Source organism: Mya arenaria, chromosome 3 (assembly GCF_026914265.1).
Source record: "Mya arenaria isolate MELC-2E11 chromosome 3, ASM2691426v1".
In the NCBI taxonomy this organism is placed as follows: Eukaryota; Metazoa; Mollusca; class Bivalvia; order Myida; family Myidae; genus Mya; species Mya arenaria.
In genome coordinates, this window is record NC_069124.1 from 55105594 (window position 1) to 55128964 (window position 23371).

Genomic DNA, 23371 nt, shown 5'->3' on the forward strand with positions numbered 1-23371 from the left:
TGATGCACTTTAACACCCCTCTAACAGTTTGCACCAGCTGCCTTGGCCAACAGTTGCAATATAATATGTGTTTTATTTGGTTTAATGTTTTCAGTTTTTGCAACAACTAGTGGATCATCTTAATTTTCAAGAAACAGTTTTAAATTAGCTAAAAATGAATGTTAAACTTTAAAGGTCACTGTATATGTTTATAACGATAGATGAAAACTACAGGGACAAGCCATGCATTGAGGTATTTACCCTGTCTCATGACACAGGTACTGCCAGCAGCTTGTATTTCAACTTCTGTCAGACCGAAAACCCAGTTTGTTCTGTTGATCCCAATGCCAGTGGCATTTCGATTTATCTATGGAGTTTGTGTCAGATAGCTTGTGTTTTTAACCGAAGCGACTTGACAATATTTCGTTGTTCAGACATAATGCTTCCTTTGAGGCACCCATAGAGGTTCCGAATCTTTTTTTTCATCATTGTCACAATTGGGGTTTCAGTTATAGACAGTTGACCATGAGGTGCTATGACGAGATACAGAGTAACGACTAACTTATGTTTGGGTTTGTGTTCTTACAGTTTAATAGTTGTGTTATGTAAAACAAAATGTATTATGTTCTAATTTAATCATAAGGCATACTTATAATCAAACATCTCTTGTAGTTTATACCATAATGTCTCCCCAACTGGCTACCTGAAGCACTCCAAACACCCCTCTCAGAGTTTGCACCAGCTGCCTTTGACAACAGTTGCAATGAAACATAAGTTTCATTTTGTTTAAGTTTCATTTTGTTTTATAAATTTTATTTTGTTAACTGTTTTAATTTTTGTAACACCTAGTGGATTATCTTATTTTTAATGGAAACATATTAGCTAGAAATAAATGTTGAACTTGATAGTTCACTTTGTATTTTTATAACAATACATGGAAACTACTGGCGGAACACTTCCTCTGACTGAAAAACCTTTTGTTCTGTTGATCCCAATGCCAGTGGCATTTCAGTTCATCTATGGAGTTTGTGTCAGATAGCTAGTGTTTTTAACCGAAGCGAGTTGACATTATTTCGTTGTTCGGACGAAATGCTTCTTCGGCGGCAACCATGAAGGGTCCGAATCTTTTTTTCATCAATTTCATCATAAGAACAATGTGGGGTTTCAGTTGAAGACACGTTATGTGGCTTAATACTGGCTTTAGTCGACCATGGGTTGCTGAGAGAGATCTACAAAGAAACGACTTTCTAAGGTTTGGGCCCATGTGCATACAGTCTGTTTAATGTTTTATGTATTGTTCTTAACCCCAATCATTGGGCATACTACGTATCAAACATTTCTTGTAGTTTGTAGAATGTGTGGCTACATCAGTTCAGCAAGAAGTTGGAATTCAATGGACAAGATGCTCTGCATGTATTGGTTTTGCAGGAATGATGTGCATTCTGCGGCAGAAACATCCAGTCCTATGTGCTGCTGGCGAATCCATGTTACTGGAAGCGTCCCTCCCTGCAACATCAAATGATACCATTTGCAACCGTTGGGATGTCCCTTGCAAACGGTAGTGATGCCCCTTGCAACCGGTAGTTGATATCATTCATTCTAAGTGCAAAATAACCATGACTCTGGCTACAGTTTTTTTTTTTATTGTGGAAACACAACTTTCCAAGCAACGTCAGTTTGGAAAAAAATTCAATGTTGTGTGACCATGGAGAGTCACGTGATCAAAATGGACCAGCCAACATTATTATTGTAAAATAAAACTATAAAATATCTTTGATAAAAAGCAACCGTCATGAACAAATACATTGTAATTGTATTAAGAGATTAAAGAAAAAAGAAACATCAAGATACCAAAAAAATATCTTATGTCTTCTACCATTTTTACAAACCTTTGGGCACATTGGTTATTTAATTATATGTCCCCAAACTACATTTACATTACTAAAAGATACTGGGACGGGGACTTAATAAAACACACACCATTTTTTCTACTTTCCAGTCATTGGCGGGAATTGCTGATAATGAAAATCTAGTGGATGAGGGTTGACTGGTGTTTGAGAGTACTGATGATATCATTGATATCAGCATGGAGAGTGAAAAGGAGGCTGCAGGTATATATATGTTTTTCCAAGCAGTTATTGTGTAGTGGGTAATGTCAGGTGGACGAGGGTCAACTGCTGTATGAGAGCACTGATGATGTCATTGATGTCTGCATGGAGAGTTAGAATTAGGCTGCATGTATATACATGTACTTCCTAAACAGTTATTGCGCAGTGAGTAGCTTCAGGTGGTCGAGGGTCGAGTGCTGTATGAGAGTTCTGATGATGTCATTGATCTCGGCATAAAAGCACAAATAACACAACAACATCATATCACAGACTAAATTACAATACCTGAAGCAGTCTCAAATTAAGAATTAAAGAGGTAAGCAACAGATCCAAAACAATGGAACATATCATTTAAATATTTAACTATGGACCAGCATCAACATAAAGTACATTTGTACACCTCTAAATGTTATAAATTTCAAATATCAACATCTTTGAATTAAAATAAAAATCAAGTATATTATTTGTTTTAAAGCTGCACTCTCACAGATTGAACGTTTTGACATCCGTTTTATTTTTTGTCTTGGAACGAGCCAATTTATGCGAAAATCCATGGAAACCAGTTATATAAGACCGCTCTTAAAACATTAGACTGCAGATATTTATATTAAAAAAAGTTGTAAATATGGTATATCTGTGAGAATGCAGCTTTAAATGTCTACAATCAATGTTATACTCCTAGTTTGCAACAAAAGATAACACAACGTAAAGGCAAGATACTATTATTCGAAGATTTAATTAATGATGGTGAGGCAACCTTTATCCAAACAGCAATGCTAAATACATGTAGAATACCCACTGTGTATAATATGACTAGGGGATGTTTTCTTCAATGGGAAACAATCCTGTCAACTGTCCCTGCTGAAAAATATATTTGCTATAAATGTGATTATATGTATTCTCAGACTAATATGTGGAGAAAAGTGTAGAATAAACAGTGCAACAGTGAACAACATATCAAATCTAGATTAAATATGATGAAAATATATGTCTTCTGTTTAAAATACATGTTTTTTTGGCGAATCACATGAAATACTTGACGACATTCCATATACAACAATAAATGTTTTATCTACACACATAAAAAATATAATTGCAGCGAAAGGAGATTCACTTGAACATGTATTTCACACAGCAAGGATTTTCTATACATTTTCAGACACATAAATACAATTGTAATTGATTTTAAACTAAAGCATGCTAACAAAAAACATCAGCAAAATGAGATCAAGAAATCAAGACATACAGAGATAGTCAAACAAAATGCAATAAATGAAACATAAACATACTTAATAAAGTATTCAATAAGACTATTTTAGTTAAGGATGTGTGTACTAAATAGAACAACTTCTTATATCGAGAAAATAAAAGATCCTAACAGCAAGTAAAACCACATTAAGTCATGGCATTCAAGATCACCATAATAGCATAGCTAATGTAAGTATCTAGTAAATACAATAGTCATGGTCACATTTACAAAACATACATGTATACCATTGCTCAATACACATAAAGCCATTAAGTCTTTCGAAACTGTTTTAGCATTTCCTCCTAGCCTGGTAAATATGTATCAAAATCAAAATCTTTGTATGAATACTGGCCCCTTTTATGTCAAGCAAAAAAACAGATTGGTTAAATAGTTTATTCCAAATTGACCAATGCCTACTAAAGTAAAATTTGTCTTACACTATTATTTATGAAAAGACAGTAAATATTATTATATATAAATTCTTTCTCTGATGTTAACAAATGAATATGTAGTTGTTGTATGCAGACTATTAAAGAGACTTTGAGACTGGTACACGTAACTGTAAACACTCTATTAAGCAGACACGTGTGTTCGCAAAGTTAAATGAGACATACACTGTACTTCTGGCTAATGTCAACAACAGGTTCTACAATATTTCAAAACAACAGAAACTACAATAACAATATACCCCTTTTTTATATCTTTCAAACATTTCATTGCTAATTTAAAGAAAATATATGTCCAATTTACTGAGAACATAAACACAGATTTATATCCACCAGAAAAACAACTATTTATACTTAATGATATAATGTTAAGGTACATGAACCTTGCAAAATAACTCTGTTAAATTGTCAAACCAGTTCATCAATAATGCAGACAAATGCACCACTGGTCATCAATTTACTCGTATAATCATAGCATTTGCTGGTTCTTAAGGGGAACCAATCTACCCTAAATGTTGTTGTAGGTTCCCAGCTTATTCAGGTTTTTTCTTGGGTTCTGCTGGGTACTGGGAATTCAGGGGAACCGTATTTAGCAACATGACATGGCGCTGGTACTGTTTACTGGCACGGAACTGGATGTCTGTCCCATGAAGACGGTCCAGCACACCAAGCACTCCAAAATTTTGGTTGAATCTGAAAAACATACATGATATTTTTATAATACAACAATATGTAAAAAGTTAAGATTTGATAAGCTGATTCCCATATCTCAAACACCCAGTTAACCTAACATTTCTTATATTGCTTTCAAAGAACGTGGACATCCATACTTGGGTACAGACAAATAACTGTTAATTAAAGCACAGTACTAAAAGCAGCTACTTTGAAAGCTTATGTCTAGAAAATGTCTAATCATTTCTTATATGTTTTCTTCGGGGAAATATCATGTAATTTTCACTGCTCTTACAGATTTCGGTTCCAGAGTTGCTTTTTAAAAGTTAAGTTCATAGAACTGGGTTTAATTCGTTTCAAATGACTACATCAAAATTGCATTGACATATGATGTTGTTTTTCTCGCAAATTTCCCAATTAAGATTTTTCTTGCCCTTAAGCATAAAGGAAACAGGAAAGTTTCGTTGCAAGATCAAAATATATAGTATGACTCATTAAAACACTGCTTTCTGTGATCAGTTAGTGAAATAAATTGCAGTTTCACACCTCTACTATACTGATGTTATGTTTTGTTGCAATTTCCTTATATGGTAAAACAATACTATGATATGTATGATATGCTAAAATAAAACTTTGGCCTACTTGAGGTGGTGGTAATCGTGAGCCTCGGGTGAAGGCAGGAGAGGAAGGTGGTAGCCACAGTGAGAGATCGTCGTTGACAGGAATGCCAGGATGAACCACAGCCATGCAGTTGCTGTGAAAGTATAGAAATGAAACATTCGATCTATGGGAAATAAAATAACTTCAAACAAAAGCATTATTTAACAGATATTAGTGCCAGAGTTATGTGCTTTGCTATGCATGCATGTACTGTCATTGGCAGCATGGGTACAATGTTACATTTGAGTTACATTTGAATATCTTCAATGTTTTTTTTTAATTACTGGTAAGATAAAGCTTTTGCTTGACAATGCAGACGATGACACCAAGGCTATCAGACCATTTTCTTTTTTAAATACAGACAATGTGACATTTTAATTTGTGTATCACGTGTAACTGCTGGAGGGGTGGATATGATAGCTACAGTGGGGGATTGTGGTCAACAGCAACCGAAGGCTGAACAACAGTCACGCAGTTGCCAAGCAAGTATAGAAATTCAACTATTTGAGCTACACCATAGACATCCCCATTATACATCAGAATTTCGGACGTGACTTATAAAATGCACTTTGCACAATGTACCAAACATTGTCACAGACCACACAGACCATAACTCCCGATGTAAACAACAGCACCCAAGTCCTCATGCACACTTAGGTTTAGAGGTACAATTCTAAAAATGTTTTGCTCCATTATCTGATTTAATACATAGTTATAATTTAACAAATTCATTTTAATCAGTCATATCGATAATTCAGTCATGTGTATATTTCTTCATTCAATGCTAGCATAAATAGATGATTTTGAACAACAACTAGTAATTCAACTATTTTTATACAAATAATCAAATGCCCGCAAGCATTGGTCTAGTCAATTGTTTACCGAGCTTTTTCACATTCTGGAACTAATATATATTTATATATGTGTAACAACATATCTTTAGCCATATATTAATGCAAGAATTGGAGCGTGTTCATCAAAACGTCTATTCGATGAGTGATCTTAAACAACATACCAAGATGTGAGGCCATGATGAGGGGCCCGAGGGTTGGCGGGAGAAAGCTGCTGATCACATGCTCCACTGGGTGGGTATACACGGCAACAATACTTATGGGGGCCGTCCACTCATGGTGGAGCTTGTGGATGTGCTTGTACAGTCGAGGGTGGTGAAGCAGCCTGGAAAAATATTGTTTTATTTAGATCTGTTACACATTAGAAATTCACAATATGATTTATATTAAAATATAGTGCAATCTCCTTTATGTTCAATCAGAATACTAGTGATTAAAATAACCAAAAACCTTCATTTGAAAGAGGTCTTTAAATTTAAAATTTAAAATTGATTATATATCTGCAATATAAGATTCATTGCTGTATACCACAGACGTCTTATATCCTTTAACACTCTGTCTTACCTATGTGAGTAATAGAAGCAGAACTCTTCCACAAAGGAGAATATAAGAATCTCCAGCATGACCCAGGTGAACGTTGGCAGCTCCCCGCCTATTGTCGACGACCCTCCTCGTAACTGGAAGAGGTAGGATGCCACAAAAATAAACGGCACTCCCACAACGAGCATGTTGAACACCACCTGTCTGACTGCCTTCCACAGTTTCGGCATTTCCACCTGGTAAATTACAATAAAAATTCAATTACATAATTCAAACCTCAGTTATATCGATGACATGACTTTTGTACATCAAAGTTTCAATCAATTTTCAGAATTGCATCTTTAACCAGTTGTTTTACTATTTGTTCAGTACTCTCTGCTTTAACCAAATTTCTTGGGACTGACTTAAGAATAAGTGCAAATTTATAGAGGATAATTGTTTGTTTCAGTGAAAATTCCCTATATATTTTATTTTAGTGAGTACTTAAACCTAGGTTAACGAGTGGCTTTGTCACATTTGAAATACTTATGGACAAGGTTAAAAAGCGTTTTAATGAAATGGCCATAGCCAAACTATTTTTTTCTTTGAAAAACAGACTAGCTAAAAATAACATTGTAAAATTATATACTTTAACATCCTCCTGTATTTTGTACTTGAGTAGACATGCTGGCACACCATAGACATCCAACAGCATAAAGAAACTGTTGCCAAGCCAAAACACTCCTTGTGTCACTACAAATGTTCCTAAAATGAAAAAGAAAATCCATTATAAATTGTAAAAGGGATTTGAACAGCTGGAAGAAATGCTTCTATTGCCGTTTTGGGTTTCATATTTGATTTACAAGTTCATTTTTATTATTTAGGGTTGAAGAAAGATGAGGACAGCGACAGAGAAGTGATGAGATTCAATATTCTCTCGATTCATTCCCCTATTCAATTTCATGTTATTTAATCAAGACAATGGGCAGCACAAGCAGATGCTAATGCTTGTCTTTTTCCAGTCATCAGAGAGAATAACTTAACTTAATTGAAAGTAAATTTTAACAGGGCTTCCATTAAACATCAATGGCACCTTAGCATATTCACAACCTATATCATTATAAATACGCTAGAGTGCCGAGGATGCCATTCAAGGAAGTTTGGATGTATATTACTCCTAAGAAATAAGATTTCTGATAAAACTTACAAAGGAGAAAGCTTGGAAGTTCAAAGTAATGAATAAAATCTTAGACTTGAACTTCTATGTTTGAGAGAAAAACTTCTAAAGCTGATGACAAGGAAGCTCAAACTTTCACTTTCAAATTCTTAATGTAAGCCCCGAACTGTAAAATATAAAACAGAGTTATGGGTCTTTCTACATAAAGTAAAATTCCGGTCGTTCGAACAAGCGGTCGTTCGGGAACCGGCAGTCCCTCGAGGCTGGAGCTTGGTCCCAAACATTTTTCCTTCTTTTTTCATATAAGTATACCAACTCTGCATCGAAACCTAAGTATGTCGAGGAGTCGAGCAATATAGTCTGTCCCAAGTGCATAAATAATGCACAAAACCTTATGGCTCCCTAGAGGTAATAATTTCACACTTTTATTCCAAAATAAACTAACAATAGCTAGGTGTTAAATTTTTCGCAAGTTGTAAAAATTGCAATTAAAGTTGAAAGGCAATTTGATAAGGTGTGAAAACCCATTTATGCATGACCGATAGTAGTTGATAAGGGCATTTAAGAAGTTTATGAGGAGAAGTTAATTGTGGGAAATCTAAATGAGTAATAAAAATATGAATAAGCGCTACTATATCGAGCCAACATCGGAATCTCTGAAAAGAATTCCTGCTTGTCACTTTGCTTTTCAATATGGCAATTTTGTAAAAAAATAAACATTTGTATTTATTCATTTATCGATATATCTTTTACATTTTACATTTAGTATACTTTCAATATACGACAGCCTTTGAACATATGAGCAATTTCCACAAAGCAACACATATTCGGTGTCTTAAAACAGTCGGTTTGACGGCTTCAAACTTAAAATACGAGAGAGAAAAACGTGTGCATGATTCAAAAACATTTCTGCGAAGATATGCTTGAGTAAGTGAACAATTTATGAACTGGATCATAACTACCGATGAAACCTGACACTAAATGTGCTTAATGCGATATCCACGTTTTCTAGAGGTATGTATTCGAATGTTTATACACAGTGGATTATGCGCCATGAAAAGTGTGTCAGTGATGATGAGAAACACTTCGAAAAAAATGTGACGCTTTATGAGCGCAACGTGATTGAAGTCATTGGACATCGCCGGTTGGGTTCATGTCATGGATTGTAATTCAGTGAATTTTTTATGTTTTGCTCTGATAATTTTAGGAAATATAACGTATATGTGATATGTATTGTATTTAAAGTTTCTATGTTGTATGTGCAACGATATATAAATTATTAAAAAAAGTCCACGTGATTCTAGATCAACCCTCGTACACTTAAAGATATTTCATAACAAACTGGAAAATTGAAATTTGGGTCGTTCGAAACATCGGTTCCCTCGAGGTTTTGGCTCGGTCCCCGGCGTCCTCGAGCGATCGCAGTTTTACTGTATGTGTATTATCTCTGGCAATGGTGTTATTTAAATATCTTGAACCCTTTTTTGGTTAAGGCTGATGCGAAGAGCTTTTAAATACCAACAAAGACACCTGGAAGGCATTACCTGGACATTTTTTTCTTCCATAAACAGACAACTTAATATTATTATAAAGTTAATTATATATCTCAGAGAGTGAAATCATTCACAATTAGTTAAATCATTTATGACTCCATGAATAAATGATCCATTACCAATACAGCAGAACCAGAAGTCATTCTCCTTTCCCCAGTGTGTGTACATGTAATCCCAGCAGCTCTGCCAGAAACTTCCCGTGGCACCCCACAGACGATGGATTTGCCTGGAAATTGAAATACAGGTATAACAGGTATTTTTAGTTTTACATTCACCTAAACAAGTGTTTATTTTCTTGTACAACAGTCAATATTCAAACATTCTAAAAGGAACACACATATATATTTCAAATCAATTGGCAAAAAAAAACAACAGTAGGTGACAAAATAAAATAAAACGATAATTCTATTTAACATTTACCTGGTACTGTACCTACCAATGAAATGAATTTCGAGCAGCAGCAAATACCAGAAGGCATGAACCCATAATATACAGGGCTTTCTTCACAGAGTCCATTATTCGCCCCATCTTAGGGCCCTTGCTCTGGCTCTGGCTCACCTCTGCTGGCAACCCCAAAGCTTCTGATGTGTCTCTTAAGTCAGCCATTTTTGCTGTAATGAAGAAATTAAGATCAGATAGAACTGTTTTGTTTATTTGTTGTTTTAAAGTTTATCTTTATACTTTAATAATAACCCTTTAGTCATAAAAATGTTGGCACTTAATATTAGTTTTTATATATAATTATCATATTTTTAATCAAAACATCAATTATTATTTTCAAACATTTATTGAAGTTCAAAATGCAGCAGGTCATTTTCATGTTCACTACATGTCTTAGTTGATAATGATTGTCAAGTTGATATGTGTGCAAATAACAGTGATCAAAATCATTTGTTATTGCAGATTTTGAAATTACATACAATCATGTATGTCTAAGCTCCACTGGCTCCAATTTTTCTTACAAGCTTAAGCTATAATCTATAAAATGTGACCTGTTTCTCAGGTACTGAGTGACTGACTGCGCAAATAAGAAAGAAAATAATAATAATAATAATAATAATAATAATAATAATAATAATAATAATAATATCTTTATTTAGAGAAGGTATAAACGCATTATGACATAATTACAGGTTCAACCATAACAACATTATATTTACAATAAAAAAAAAACAAAAAACAAAAAACAAAATGCATTTGGTAAATCATAAAACATCTGCATCGCACTTATACATTCGTATACAAGAACCATTGATGTTTTGGATGTAATTATTCTATACAAATCCTGTTTAATTAACATAACAATTTAAGTTATTTCAATATACATCATGTACACGCCGACAGACACTCAATAAAACACAACAATTTATAAAACAACAGTTATTTCAATCTTTAAGATAATGAAAAGATAATATACCTTTTTGAAAATAATGATATGCACATTTCAAGAGGTGCACTTTGTAATTATGCTTAAATGTGTTTAACTTTTTTGCATTTCGTATTTCATCCGGAATAGTATTCCAAACCTTCATACTGTAGTACGAAAAGGAATCCATGAAATAGTTAGTTCGCGGTGTTTGTATCAATATATATGCAAAAAGCTACAGAAACATGCTCAGTAGCAAAACGTTTAAACATAAACCCGGTTTAGTGGCAATGGGCAAACGCCAAAGACATAGAACACAAAATCACAAACAAGAAACATACAAAATCTACAAACAGCACAGTACATAAATACTATATATATATATATATATATATATAAATAATTGGTATGTTTATCAAGAGTTGTTAACCCCAAAGCTTCTGATGTGTCTCTTAAGTCAGCCATTTTTGCTGTAATGAAGAAATTAAGATCAGATAGAACTGTTTTGTTTATTTGTTGTTTTAAAGTTTATCTTTATACTTTAATAATAACCCTTTAGTCATAAAAATGTTGGCACTTAATATTAGTTTTTATATATAATTATCATATTTTTAATCAAAACATCAATTATCATTTTCAAACATTTATTGAAGTTCAAAATGCTGCAGGTCATTTTCATGTTCACTACATGTCTTAGTTGATAATGATTGTCAAGTTGATATGTGTGCAAATAACAGTGATCAAAATCATTTGTTATTGCAGATTTTGAAATTACATACAATCATGTATGTCTAAGCTCCACTGGCTCCAATTTTTCTTACAAGCTTAAGCTATAATCTATAAAATGTGACCTGTTTCTCAGGTACTGAGTGACTGACTGCGCAAATAAGAAAGAAAATAATAATAATAATAATAATAATAATAATAATAATAATAATAATAATATCTTTATTTAGAGAAGGTATAGACGCATTATGACATAATTACAGGTTCAACCATAACAACATCATATTTACAATGAAGAAAAACAAACAAACAAAAACAAAATGCATTTGGTAAATCATAAAACATCTGCATCGCACTTATACATTCGTATACAAGAACCATTGATGTTTTGGATGTAATTATTCTATACAAATCCTGTTTAATTAACATAACAATTTAAGTTATTTCAATATACATCATGTACACGCCGACAGACACTCAATAAAACACAACAATTTATAAAACAACAGTTATTTCAATCTTTAAGATAATGAAAAGATTATATACCTTTTTGAAACTAATGATATGCACATTTCAAGTGGTGCACTTTGTAATTATGCTTAAATGTGTTTAACTTTTTTGCATTTCGTATTTCATCCGGAATAGTATTCCAAACCTTCATACTGTAGCACGAAAAGGAATCCATGAAATAGTTAGTTCGCGGTGTTTGTATCAATATATATGCAAAAAGCTACAGAAACATGCTCAGTAGCAAAAAGTTTAAACATAAACCCGGTTTAGTGGCAATGGGCAAACGCCAAAGACATAGAACACAAAATCACAAATAAGAAACATAGAACAGCACATAAATCTACAAACAGCACAGTATATATATATATATATATATATATATATATATATATATATATATAATTGGTATGTTTATCAAGAATTGTTAACCCCAAAGCTTCTGATGTGTCTCTTAAGTCAGCCATTTTTGCTGTAATGAAGAAATTAAGATCAGATAGAACTGTGTTGTTTATTTGTTGTTTTAAAGGTTATCTTTATAGTTTAATAATAACCCTTTAGTCATAAAAATGTTGGCACTTAATATTAGTTTTTATATATAATTATCATATTTTTAATCAAAACATCAATTATCATTTTCAAACATTTATTGAAGTTCAAAATGCTGCAGGTCATTTTCATGTTCACTACATGTCTTAGTTGATAATGATTGTCAAGTTGATATGTGTGCAAATAACAGTGATCAAAATCATTTGTTATTGCAGATTTTGAAATTACATACAATCATGTATGTCTAAGCTCCACTGGCTCCAATTTTTCTTACAAGCTTAAGCTATAATCTATAAAATGTGACCTGTTTCTCAGGTACTGAGTGACTGACTGCGCAAATAAGAAAGAAAATAATAATAATAATAATAATAATAATAATAATAATAATAATAATATCTTTACTTAGAGAAGGCATAGACACATTATGACATAATTACAGGTTCAACCATAACAACATCATAATTACAATGAAGAAAAACAAACCAACAAAAACAAAATGCATTTGGTAAATCATAAAACATCTGCATCGCACTTACACATTCGTATACAAGAACTATTGATGTTTTGAATGTAATAATTCTATACAAATCCTGTTTAATTGACATAACAATTTAAGTTATTTCAATATACATCATGTATACGCCGACAGACACTCAATAAAACACAACAATTTATAAAACAACAGTTATTTCCATCTTTAAGATAATGAAAAGATGATATACCTTTTTGAAACTAATGATATGCACATTTCAAGAGGTGCACTTTGTAATTATGCTTAAATGTGTTTAACTTTTTTGCATTTCGTATTTCACCCGGAATAGTATTCCAAACCTTCATACTGTAGTTCGAAAAGGAATCCATGAAATAGTTAATTCGCGGTGTTTGTATCAAAACTAAATATTGGTTTGAAGTTGATCTTAGAGAATAGCGTTCATTATTTGCAAAGATGAGCAATTCAGACATATACCTCGGGGCCTTTCCATTCAGGGTATTATAGACAAGGGTTGCACAGTGATATTTACACCTGTCTGTAAACTGAAGTTCTTTATGTGCATTAAAGATGATCGTTTAGGAATTTTAAGAATGATTATTGCAGCCCTATTTTGCAAGGATTTAACTTTATGTAAGTAATTTGAGTTTCCTTTACCCCAAATATGACAACAATAATCTAAAATTGGAAGAATATATGCATTGTAAAACAAACGTTTCATCTCATCATTGAGGTAGGACAATATACGTTTCAAAAGTGAGGTTTTACAATTGATTTTTTGCAAACAATTTCTATTTGCGGACGCCATTTTAGGTTATTATATATAGAGATTCCAAGTAGTTTTTGCACAGTCACATTTTCTAATGCTGTTCCATCGATTGTAAGATTTAATTTACTAACTTGTTTTGTTTTATATATAATTCCGATAACCATACACTTGGCATTAGAGGGATGCAATGACATGTTATTTATTTGGCACCAATCGACAAAGAGATTAAGATGTCGTTGTAGTTTACTTTAAATGGTGTTTATATTACTACCGATTTCATGCAATGTTGAGTCATCTGCAAATAAATCGATGTTTATATTCGTATTACAAAGCGCAATTTCATTGATATATATATAAGAAACAGTAGTGGACCAAGAATGGATCCCTGGGGTACTCCTGATGATATTGGCAGCAAGACAGACTGTATGTTTCCGACATTAACTAATTGTTTTCTATAAGATAAGTAGGATTTAAAATACTTTATCAAATTTTCAGAAAAATGATACAAGTTTAATTTATGTATTAGTATTTTATGATCCACTAAATCAAATGCCTTTCGTAGGTCTAGAAAGACAGCACATTTTTATTTATAACAATTTTGCCACTGTCAATATCTTTTACCCATGCATCTATTAAACTTGTTAACGCTGTACAACAGGAATGGTTTTACCTAAATCCAGACTGTTTAGTGTGTATAATGTTTGTAGAATTGAAGTAATCTTGAACTTGGTTTGCAATGTGCCTTTCAAATATTTTTGATATTGTTGGCAATATCGAAATTGGACGATATTTACTTGGATCATCTTTACATCCTAATTTAAACAATGGTAATACACGTGCAGTTTTCAAAGAGTATGGAAATATTCCGTTCATGATACTCTTATTTATAATAGACGCAATGCATGGTGTGATGAAGTCACCGCAATGTTTAATTACTCTTGGGCCAATCTTATCTATCCCAGTTGATTTACTTATATCAAGTTTATCAATGATCTGTTTTACCTCAAGTGGTGATATATAATTCAATTCGAACGTTTTGTGCCCTAATTTAACGTTTAGGTCGTATTTCAGTTTACTAAAACGTTCGGGTTTAAAGGACGTTTTTTCTATTATATTTGATATATTGGTAAAGTGATTGTTAAGTTCATTAACAATATTGAGTCCTCCAGAAACTTCTCTATCACCAATTTGTAGTTGCTCCGGGAAAATTATCTTCCTATTTTTTCCAAATGAGAAATATCCTTTAAATTCTTCCAGATAAAGCTTGAATCCTTTTTATCCTTCACCACTTGATTAAAAAATGCCTTCTTACTTTTTTTAATTAAGGCTGTAATTTTATTTCTTAATATCTTATATTTGTCGTGTTCACCATTTCTATGGTACTCGTCTCTTTCAAATATCATTGTTTTTATTTCATCAGTAAACCAGTTAGGTTGAAAATCATGTATTACTCTTTTTTGCTTAATAGGAGCATGTTTAGATAATACTTGATTTACAATAGAATAAAATACATTTAAAGCATCGTTCGGATTGACTATTGTTTCAATCATATCAACTCCTGATGAAATAAGATCATTTTGAAATGACTGTTCATTGAAATTCTTAAAACATCGGTAAGATATCGGTTTGTGATCAATTCGTTCAAAAATTTTAAATTATTTATCTTATGTCTAGTGAAACATATTGGAAAGTGATCACTTAATGATAATGGTGTAACATGAACGTTAAGCACGTTTTTAATCAAATTTGTATAAATATGGTCAATTATCGTTGATGATTTTTTCGTTACCCTAGTCGGTGTTGTAACGATATTTTTCAATTCGTATTTCACTGTAAAGTGAGACCATTTAGTATTGTCGTATTTTTTATCACTAAAGTGATTAATGTTAAAATCACCAAGAATATAATACTCTACATTAATTTACTAGTATCGGCAATGTCCCCTTGTGAGTCATACATGTCAATCCGCATTTGACTCGAGTTTGGGGGACGATAAACAAAATTTACTAAAAACGATTTACATTGTTTTCCAATTATTTCTAACCAAATCGATTCAATATCAGCATACTCTATATCATGTCGTCTATTATAGCTTATATGATCTTGTATATAGACTAAAAGTCCGCCACCCTTTTTATGGGAACGGTCTCTCCTCTCGAAAATGTAATGTGTTATATGACGCAATTCATTCTGTTTATTTTCTGTTAAATCGTTATAGATTTTGACCTTCGCCTGGATAAAATATGCGATATACGTCTACGCAATACTTTTTCATAGATTCAAACGCAAAGAGTGATATGAATAATGTGAAAAGAGTAGGGATGCCAAACCTTCAGCAGGAATAAATTATTCTTGCAATGCTTAACTCTTCGTTCAATATAAATCTTTCCACAACGAACTGTCAATTTCGAAATGATAAAAAAGTATTTTGCTCGTTGTCATCCCAGATTGAAAACCCCGTACACAGGGGCACTTATCTTGTAAATAAGTCAGGTCCGGCTGCGAATGTAACAGCAAATTGTGCTGGGCACATATCTTGTAGATAAGTCAGGTCGGGCTGCGAATGTAACAGCAAATTGTGCGGCACATATCTAGTAAATAGGTCAGGTACGGCTTCGAATATAACAGCAACTTGTGCTAGGCACATATCTTGTAAATAAGTCAGGTCCGGCTTCGAATATAACAGCAACTTATGCTAGGCACATATCTTGTAAATAAGTCAGGTCGGGCTGCGAATATAACAGCAACTTGTGCTAGGCACATATCTTGTAAATAAGTCAGGTACGGCTTCGAATTTAACAGCAACTTGTGCTAGGCACATATTTTGTAAATAAGTCAGGTCCGGCTGCGAATGTAACAGCAAATTGTGCTAGGCCAGATCTTACAAATGATCAGTATGTCACAGTCAATTGTGTTGTTCACATATCTTGCAAATGATCAGGTCGGCTGCGTATGTCACAGCAAGTTGTGCTCGGCACATATCTTGCAAATGATCAGTATGTCACAGCAAATTGTGTTGTTCACATAAACGTGTAAATAGCGAGCTTGGCAGAATAAAGCGTGACGTTGATAATAAATTCGATTCTTTCAAAGAGTCCATGAATGCAGAGCTTACAGCAGACCTGGTTGATATACGGGATCAAATCTCATCGTTGTCTTCGTCTGTTCCCACTGTTTCTACTGGAGCACCGGAAATTTCTCAGGACAGGTCACTGAACATTGTTATTCGTAACCTACCTGAGAGTGTAAGTGAAAGTACACAGGCGAAGGTAAATGGTATTATCAAAGATGGTTTGAGGCTATCAAATATAACCTTTAGCAGGGCTGATCGCCGCAAATCGTACACAACATCTAAGCCTGGTGTAGTCGTGGCAACTTTGAAAACGCGGGCAGACAAACAGGCGTTAATGAAGGCCAAATCCCAGCTAAGAAACAGCCGCCAATTTTTAAATGTGTGTATAAACAATGATTTGGCTCCTGTGGAACGTGCGGCTAGTAGAAACTTTGCTACCATTTTGGGCGCTCTAAAATCGAACGATCTTGCTATGAAAGGATCTCGGGTTATACAGCGAACCGATGATAGGCGCTGGAACCATGCACAAGATCAGGGGCCGCGCGACAATCGTAATTCACGCCGTGACAATTATAACATGGGAGATGGTCAGCGCAATAGTCGCGACAGTACTCGTGATTATCGGGATGACTGTTGCGAAAATCGCCAGTCGGACACACGGGCTCAGTGGAAAACTGTCAGCGGTCGAGGAGGTTCTCGTGGTAGCTTTAGCGGCCATAACCGTGGTCCTAGATAGATAAGCGCCGGGTTTTGGAATGTGCGAGGCTGGAAAACAGACGCTAATTCTGACAACCATATACTACGATCTTCCTGTGTTCTAACTTTGAACTTAGATATAATAGGTATTGCCGTGAGCCATTTACTTGGTAATGAGGAGATCTATCTTGATGGCTATTCATGGTATGGCCATAATATGACACATATTCACAGGAACGCAAAGACTGGTTCCGGAGGTGTCGGTTTCTTTATTAGAAACTTAGTGAATTTAATGTATCAGTGGTTGACACTTTTAATGAAGGTATTCCATTACTGAAATTAGCTCTTAAGCATAGTGATATGGTTATTTTGCCTTGTGTCTGTTATTTACCACCCGAAAATTCTTCCAGAATGTTTGATGTAAACCATCTTTATGATTCATTAGTCTCTTTGATTTATCAATATAGAGATGTTGGAACAATGTATATATGTGGAGATTTTAATGGCAGATGTGGAGATAATGATCCATGATACTTTATCCGTGGTATTGATGATGTTATTGACCGGGAAGTTATTGACTTTACTATTAACAAGTATGGTGAACTGCTTTTAGACTTTTTAATTAATGCAAACATGTGTATTTAAATGGCCGAAATAACGCATGTAATAACTTTACTTCTGTATCGACTAAAGGAAAGTCTGTAGTTGATTATTGTTTTGTGAGCCACGAAAAGCTATCAGGTTTTGTACAGTTTAATGTAATTCAGGCCACAGATCTCATAAACAGATCGGGTATTATTATAACAGATGGGGTGTACAATGATTGGTGTAATATTATTAGCCACAATATGAATAGTAAATTGCCAAGTTAAGTTAAACAATTTGGTTCTAATAACAAGAAACGACGTCCCGGGAAACCTTGGTGGTCTGATACTTTAGCTGAGGTTTGAAATAACGTATGTATTGCAGAGAAGGCATGGCTATCTTGCGCTTATATTGGTATTAAGAAAACTCTTAAAACTGTTTATATAGATAAACGTAAACTATTTGATCGTCAAGTACAACGTGCTAAACGGTTATACTGGTTTACATTACAAACGCAATTGCTTGATGAATGTAATGTTGACTCTTCGAAGTTTTGGAAGTCAGTGGCTAAAATAGGTGTCAACGTCACAACCAGCAAAGTTATCCCAATGGAGGTTCTTATTCCAGATGGTTCTATTTCCAATGATGTAAATACTGTCCTTAACAAATGGAAACATGATTTTAGCTCACTGTTTAATACTTCAAATTATTTATCTGTTGGCAGTCAACGTAGTGTTAATGATCGAAATAGTTATGTTACTAATGATGGAAATATGCATCCTTGTTTCATTGATGGTATATCAGTCCTGGAAGTCAGAAATGCATTAATGTCTGTAAATAAAGGCAAAGCATGTGGTGTAGACAATATTCCTGTAGAGGTATTGAATAATGATGTTTCTGTTTCTTTTTTTCACGTACTGTTTAGCATTTGTTTTGACAAGGGTATTGTCCCGTCACTGTGGAGTAAGTGCATCATTAATCCTATACCTAAATCGTCCACGGCGGATAAAAGAGACCCCTTATCGTATAGGGGCATTTTCCTGGCGTCATCAATGTACAAATTGTATTGTCATGCCTTAAACAGCAGGCTAAGCAAATGGTCTGAAGAAAATAATATAGTTTCTGACGAGCAGAATGGCTTCAGGAAACGTAGAAGCACGACTGATCACATTATGTCTTTATATAATATTCTTGATACAAGGAAGACGTCTCGTAAATCTACTTTTTGTGCCTTTATTGATTTTAGAAAAGCATATGATACTATTGATAGAAATATTCTATGGAATAGGCTATCCGATCTAGGTATTGGTGGTAAAATGTTTACAGCTTTAAAGTCCATTTATAATACGGTGTCAGGGTTAATTCCCTTAGAACTGAATGGTTTGATGTAGATTGTGGCCTTAGAAAGGGTTGTATTCTTTCGCCTCTATTGTTTAATTTATTCATTAATGATTTGTCAATTTATCTCAAATCGTTTGGTGTTGGTGTGCCTGTTAATGACGACAGAGTCTGTATTATTATATATGCTGATGACATTGTACTGTTAGCCGAGTCCGCAGACGAAATGCAGTTACTTTTGTCTGCCTTGGGTGACCGGTGTCTATAAACAATATGCATGTTAATTTTACTAAGAGCAACATAGTCCATTTTAGACCCAATTCAGTATCACGTACAACTTATAATTTTGTGTCTGGCTCTAGTCAGTTAACAACGGTAGATAGATATACTTACCTTGGTGTGGTTTTTCACGAACACTTAGATCTAAATGTTACTGTCAAGTCTGTTGCTCAAAGTGCAAGTCGAGCTCTAGGTTTACTGATTGCTAAATGTAAGGTTGTTGGAGGACTCCTATACGATGTATTTACAAAACTGTATGACACAGTTGTTTGGCCTGTTGTTGGTTATAGCGCTCCTCTTTGGGTATACCGGTCATACGCTTGTATTGAAGCTGTACACAACAGGGCTCAGAGATTTTTCCTTGGTGTTGGTAAATATACGCCTAACGATGGGTTGGCTGGTGAAATAGGTTGGAAACCCCCGATAGTTCGCCAGTTGAAAAGTATATCACTGTACTGATCAAAGATAGCATGTATGGACGATTACAGGTTTAACAAACGCGCTGCACTTTGGGCATACAGCAATGCAACTCAACTGTGCAAGAACTGGTTTTATTATGTAAAGTCCTTTCTTTTGACAAATGACTTAAATAATAAATATGTATTTACGTTTAGATGGTTACATTTGTGTTGGATTCGTGCAAGTTGTTGAGGAACGTGTTTATCATAATTTCAAGAGCAAATGGTATGCTAGATTGCAGAACATTATTGGGTCTTCTGGGCATGGTCAAAATAAGCTAAGACTGTATATGACTTTTAAGTCTGAATATGTAACTGAACAATATTGTAAAATAATTTTGCCTCTTGCTCATCGGTAAGCTTTTAGTAAATTTAGACACGGGGTTGCCCCGATTCGTATTGAAACTGGTCGGTATGAAGGCCTGAATGTTGAAAGTAGAATTTGCCCTTTTGGTGGAAATAATTCTATAGAAAGTGAGTTGCACGTTATGTTGCACTGTTATGTTTACAATGATCTAAGGGAAGACTTATATACTATAAGGCTTTAATGAAAAATAACATATTTAGTGATAAATATAATTACCTGTTTTCCAGCACAGATCCAACTATAATAAAAACCTGTGCCAAAACCTGTTACAGTATTTTACAAAGGCGTCGTTTTTTACTTTGTAAATAAAGTTACTCTTTTTATTAGCATCTTCACTATGTATGTTTTATTATGTTGTCATGCTTTCAAACATTTTTGCTAATAAGTTAAATTATTTTAGCTAATTTAATATTGTTGTTTTTTTTGTTGTTGTTTTTTTTTGGGGGGGGGGGGGTAAAAGAAACTATTAATTTCTATATTTTACTACTCGATATGAAATATTTAATGATTTTAGCAAATCTATTAGCTTTTAGAATACATGTACATGAATATTGTGTAGATATGTAAAATATTACTGTAAAAGGTCATGGACCATCTCTTATAATTCCGAATGGAATGGCATTGCACTGTTTTTTAATGTTATTTTTCATTGTATGTGTTTTGTGGTATGTGCAATGATGAGATGTAAATACAGATACCAACTATAAACTATCTTGTAAATTATCAGTTCTGATTGCATATTTGTCGGTGATTGAAGTGTTGAATATATTTTCATTATATTTTTATCATCAGTGCACATAACAGATTAAACTGACCAAACATTTTAGCATTTTCAATGCATAATATATCGCACTAGTTTGCCCATCGTATAGCAGCAACCGTCACCTTTGAGTTAAAGGCCTTGAATTTTCAAATATGACCATCTCTACATATATTTCATCATAATTACAAATAACATCAAGTTCAATAGTAACTCTAATAACATCAGTCATATTTTTTATCTAGTTTAATTATCTGCTCTAGTGGCGAACTGTTTGAACGAACATGATGAGAATCTGACCACAGTTTATGAAGATTGGACTGAAAATCAGATATTAAATATTTTCAGATAGTTAACACTTCTAGATCTACCTCCGACACGAGCCATTCAAGACTTTAACGCGTTCAGCACATTTAACGTACTTAAGAATTTTCGAGAAATTGGGGCCTAGTAAAAAATATTCTTTCATCTAAAATGTTCATTTAAGGAATGAATTGCACGGTTGATGTCATTATCGGGGTATGTACGCAATTGGGCTGGTCAGTGTGTGTGGAGTCCTATATATGTCCTTATATTTACACCAATAGTTCTTTATTTCATTTAAGAATTAATTCATTTCAGTTCAGAAAATCTTTCAGTAATCCTTTCTTACCCATTCTGTAAAAAGAACGACCCGACTGTAACCGGAAACATTTTTTTTCAAATGACGTCACAATAACGCGGGAAAAGATCAACCACTTTAACTGACTTTTAAACGTAAAATTGAAACCCTTATGGCAACAATACATTTAAAATATAATAAATTAACACTTTCTAAAATGTTGATTTATATTTTACGGGACCTGCTGTCACAATACAAACAATAACAAGATCAATAGTTTTCATATATATTGGTATGCATTGAATTGCGATCCGAACATATCGAATTGCCGTTCATATTTTAAGGAATGGAAGTTGAGGTGTAAATATTCGTTATTAAATTGATTTAACCTTTTTGGTCAGACATAGTCAATAATCAATATATTCATTAAGAATGTACAGACAAACATCCACAGCAAGTTTTACAGAAATTGGTTTAAAAATGTGACACATGGACTGTTTTAGATTGAAAGATTTTAGAAAATTGGACCTCGTGACCTATTTCTCGGGACTTGACCCATAATCGAACAGGACCTAGATTTCAATAGGACACACATCCATTAGCTAGAAAATGTGTTTGCTAAAATGTTAACTAGCAAAATGTGCGCAGATGATATGCGTGCTCGCTGGCGAACAACCAATCACATTGGCTTATAATACACATCATGGAATTATAATCTTTTGGCAATTCCAAAGATTAAAACAACAAATGGAAAATGCTTGAACAAAACACATGTTTTTCTTAACTTTTAATTAATTTCCAATCAAAGCACAAACCAGAAATATTTGGACAATTGAATGAAATATGCATGGACTGAAATGACAGCTGATTTGTCATTGGATGCATATGAGGCAGGTCATCTACTGGTCATACCTAATCTTCATGTCAAGTTTGATGACCATAGGTCCGGGAATTGTTGAGTTATCACTCGGACAAGCTTTGGTCTTCCAACAGACCGACCGACATGTGCAAAGCAATTATATAACCCCTCTGCTTCGAAGGGGGGCATAATTAAACTAGATGTTCACTGAAAACTGATACTTCAACTCATGCATTTAGTGACATATAAATTTCTACTGTCTACTATATAAGAAAATAAAATATGGACAATCAGAAAACCTTTTTTCAGCTTACAGTCACACTGACCTTGACCTTTGACCCACTGACCTCAAAATCAATAGGGTTCATCTGCTGGTCATGACCAATAAGCCTACCTAGTATGAGGTCCCTGGGTCAAAGCGTTCTCAAGTTATTGATCGGAAACCGTTTTTCATGTTAAGGTCACACTGACCTTGACCTTTGACCCACTGACCTCAAAATCAATAGGGTTCATCTGCTGGTCATGACCAATACACCTACCAAGTATGAGGTTCCTGGGTCAAAGCGTTCTCAAGTTATTGATCGGAAACCGTTTTTCATGTAAAGGTCACACTGACCTTGACCTTTGACCCACTGACCTCAAAATCAATAGGGTTCATCTGCTGGTGATGACCAATACACATACCAAGTATGAGGTTCCTGGGTCAAAGCGTTCTCAAGTTATTGATCGGAAAC

At 33.9% G+C, this 23371-nt stretch overlaps 1 protein-coding gene across 4 annotated transcripts; it reads right to left on the minus strand.

Moving 5' to 3' along the window:
- Positions 1–2804: 2804 nt before the first annotated feature.
- On the minus strand, positions 2805–16045 carry LOC128228043 (fatty acid hydroxylase domain-containing protein 2-like). Of its 4 annotated transcripts, none has more exons than XM_052939080.1 (8): positions 15952–16045; positions 9651–9825; positions 9334–9440; positions 7134–7249; positions 6530–6741; positions 6130–6290; positions 5097–5208; positions 2805–4475 (listed from the first exon to the last, which is right to left on the minus strand). In XM_052939080.1, exons 2-8 carry the CDS (start codon positions 9818–9820, stop codon positions 4316–4318), a joined length of 1038 nt encoding a protein of 345 aa, XP_052795040.1. In that variant the 5' UTR covers positions 9821–9825; positions 15952–16045; the 3' UTR covers positions 2805–4315. The 4 variants fall into 4 exon arrangements, with proteins under 4 accessions (XP_052795040.1, XP_052795041.1, XP_052795042.1 ...); XM_052939081.1 differs by having other exon boundaries at positions 15988–16038; XM_052939082.1 differs by lacking the exon at positions 15952–16045 and adding an exon at positions 15690–15710.
- Positions 16046–23371: the final 7326 nt, after the last annotated feature.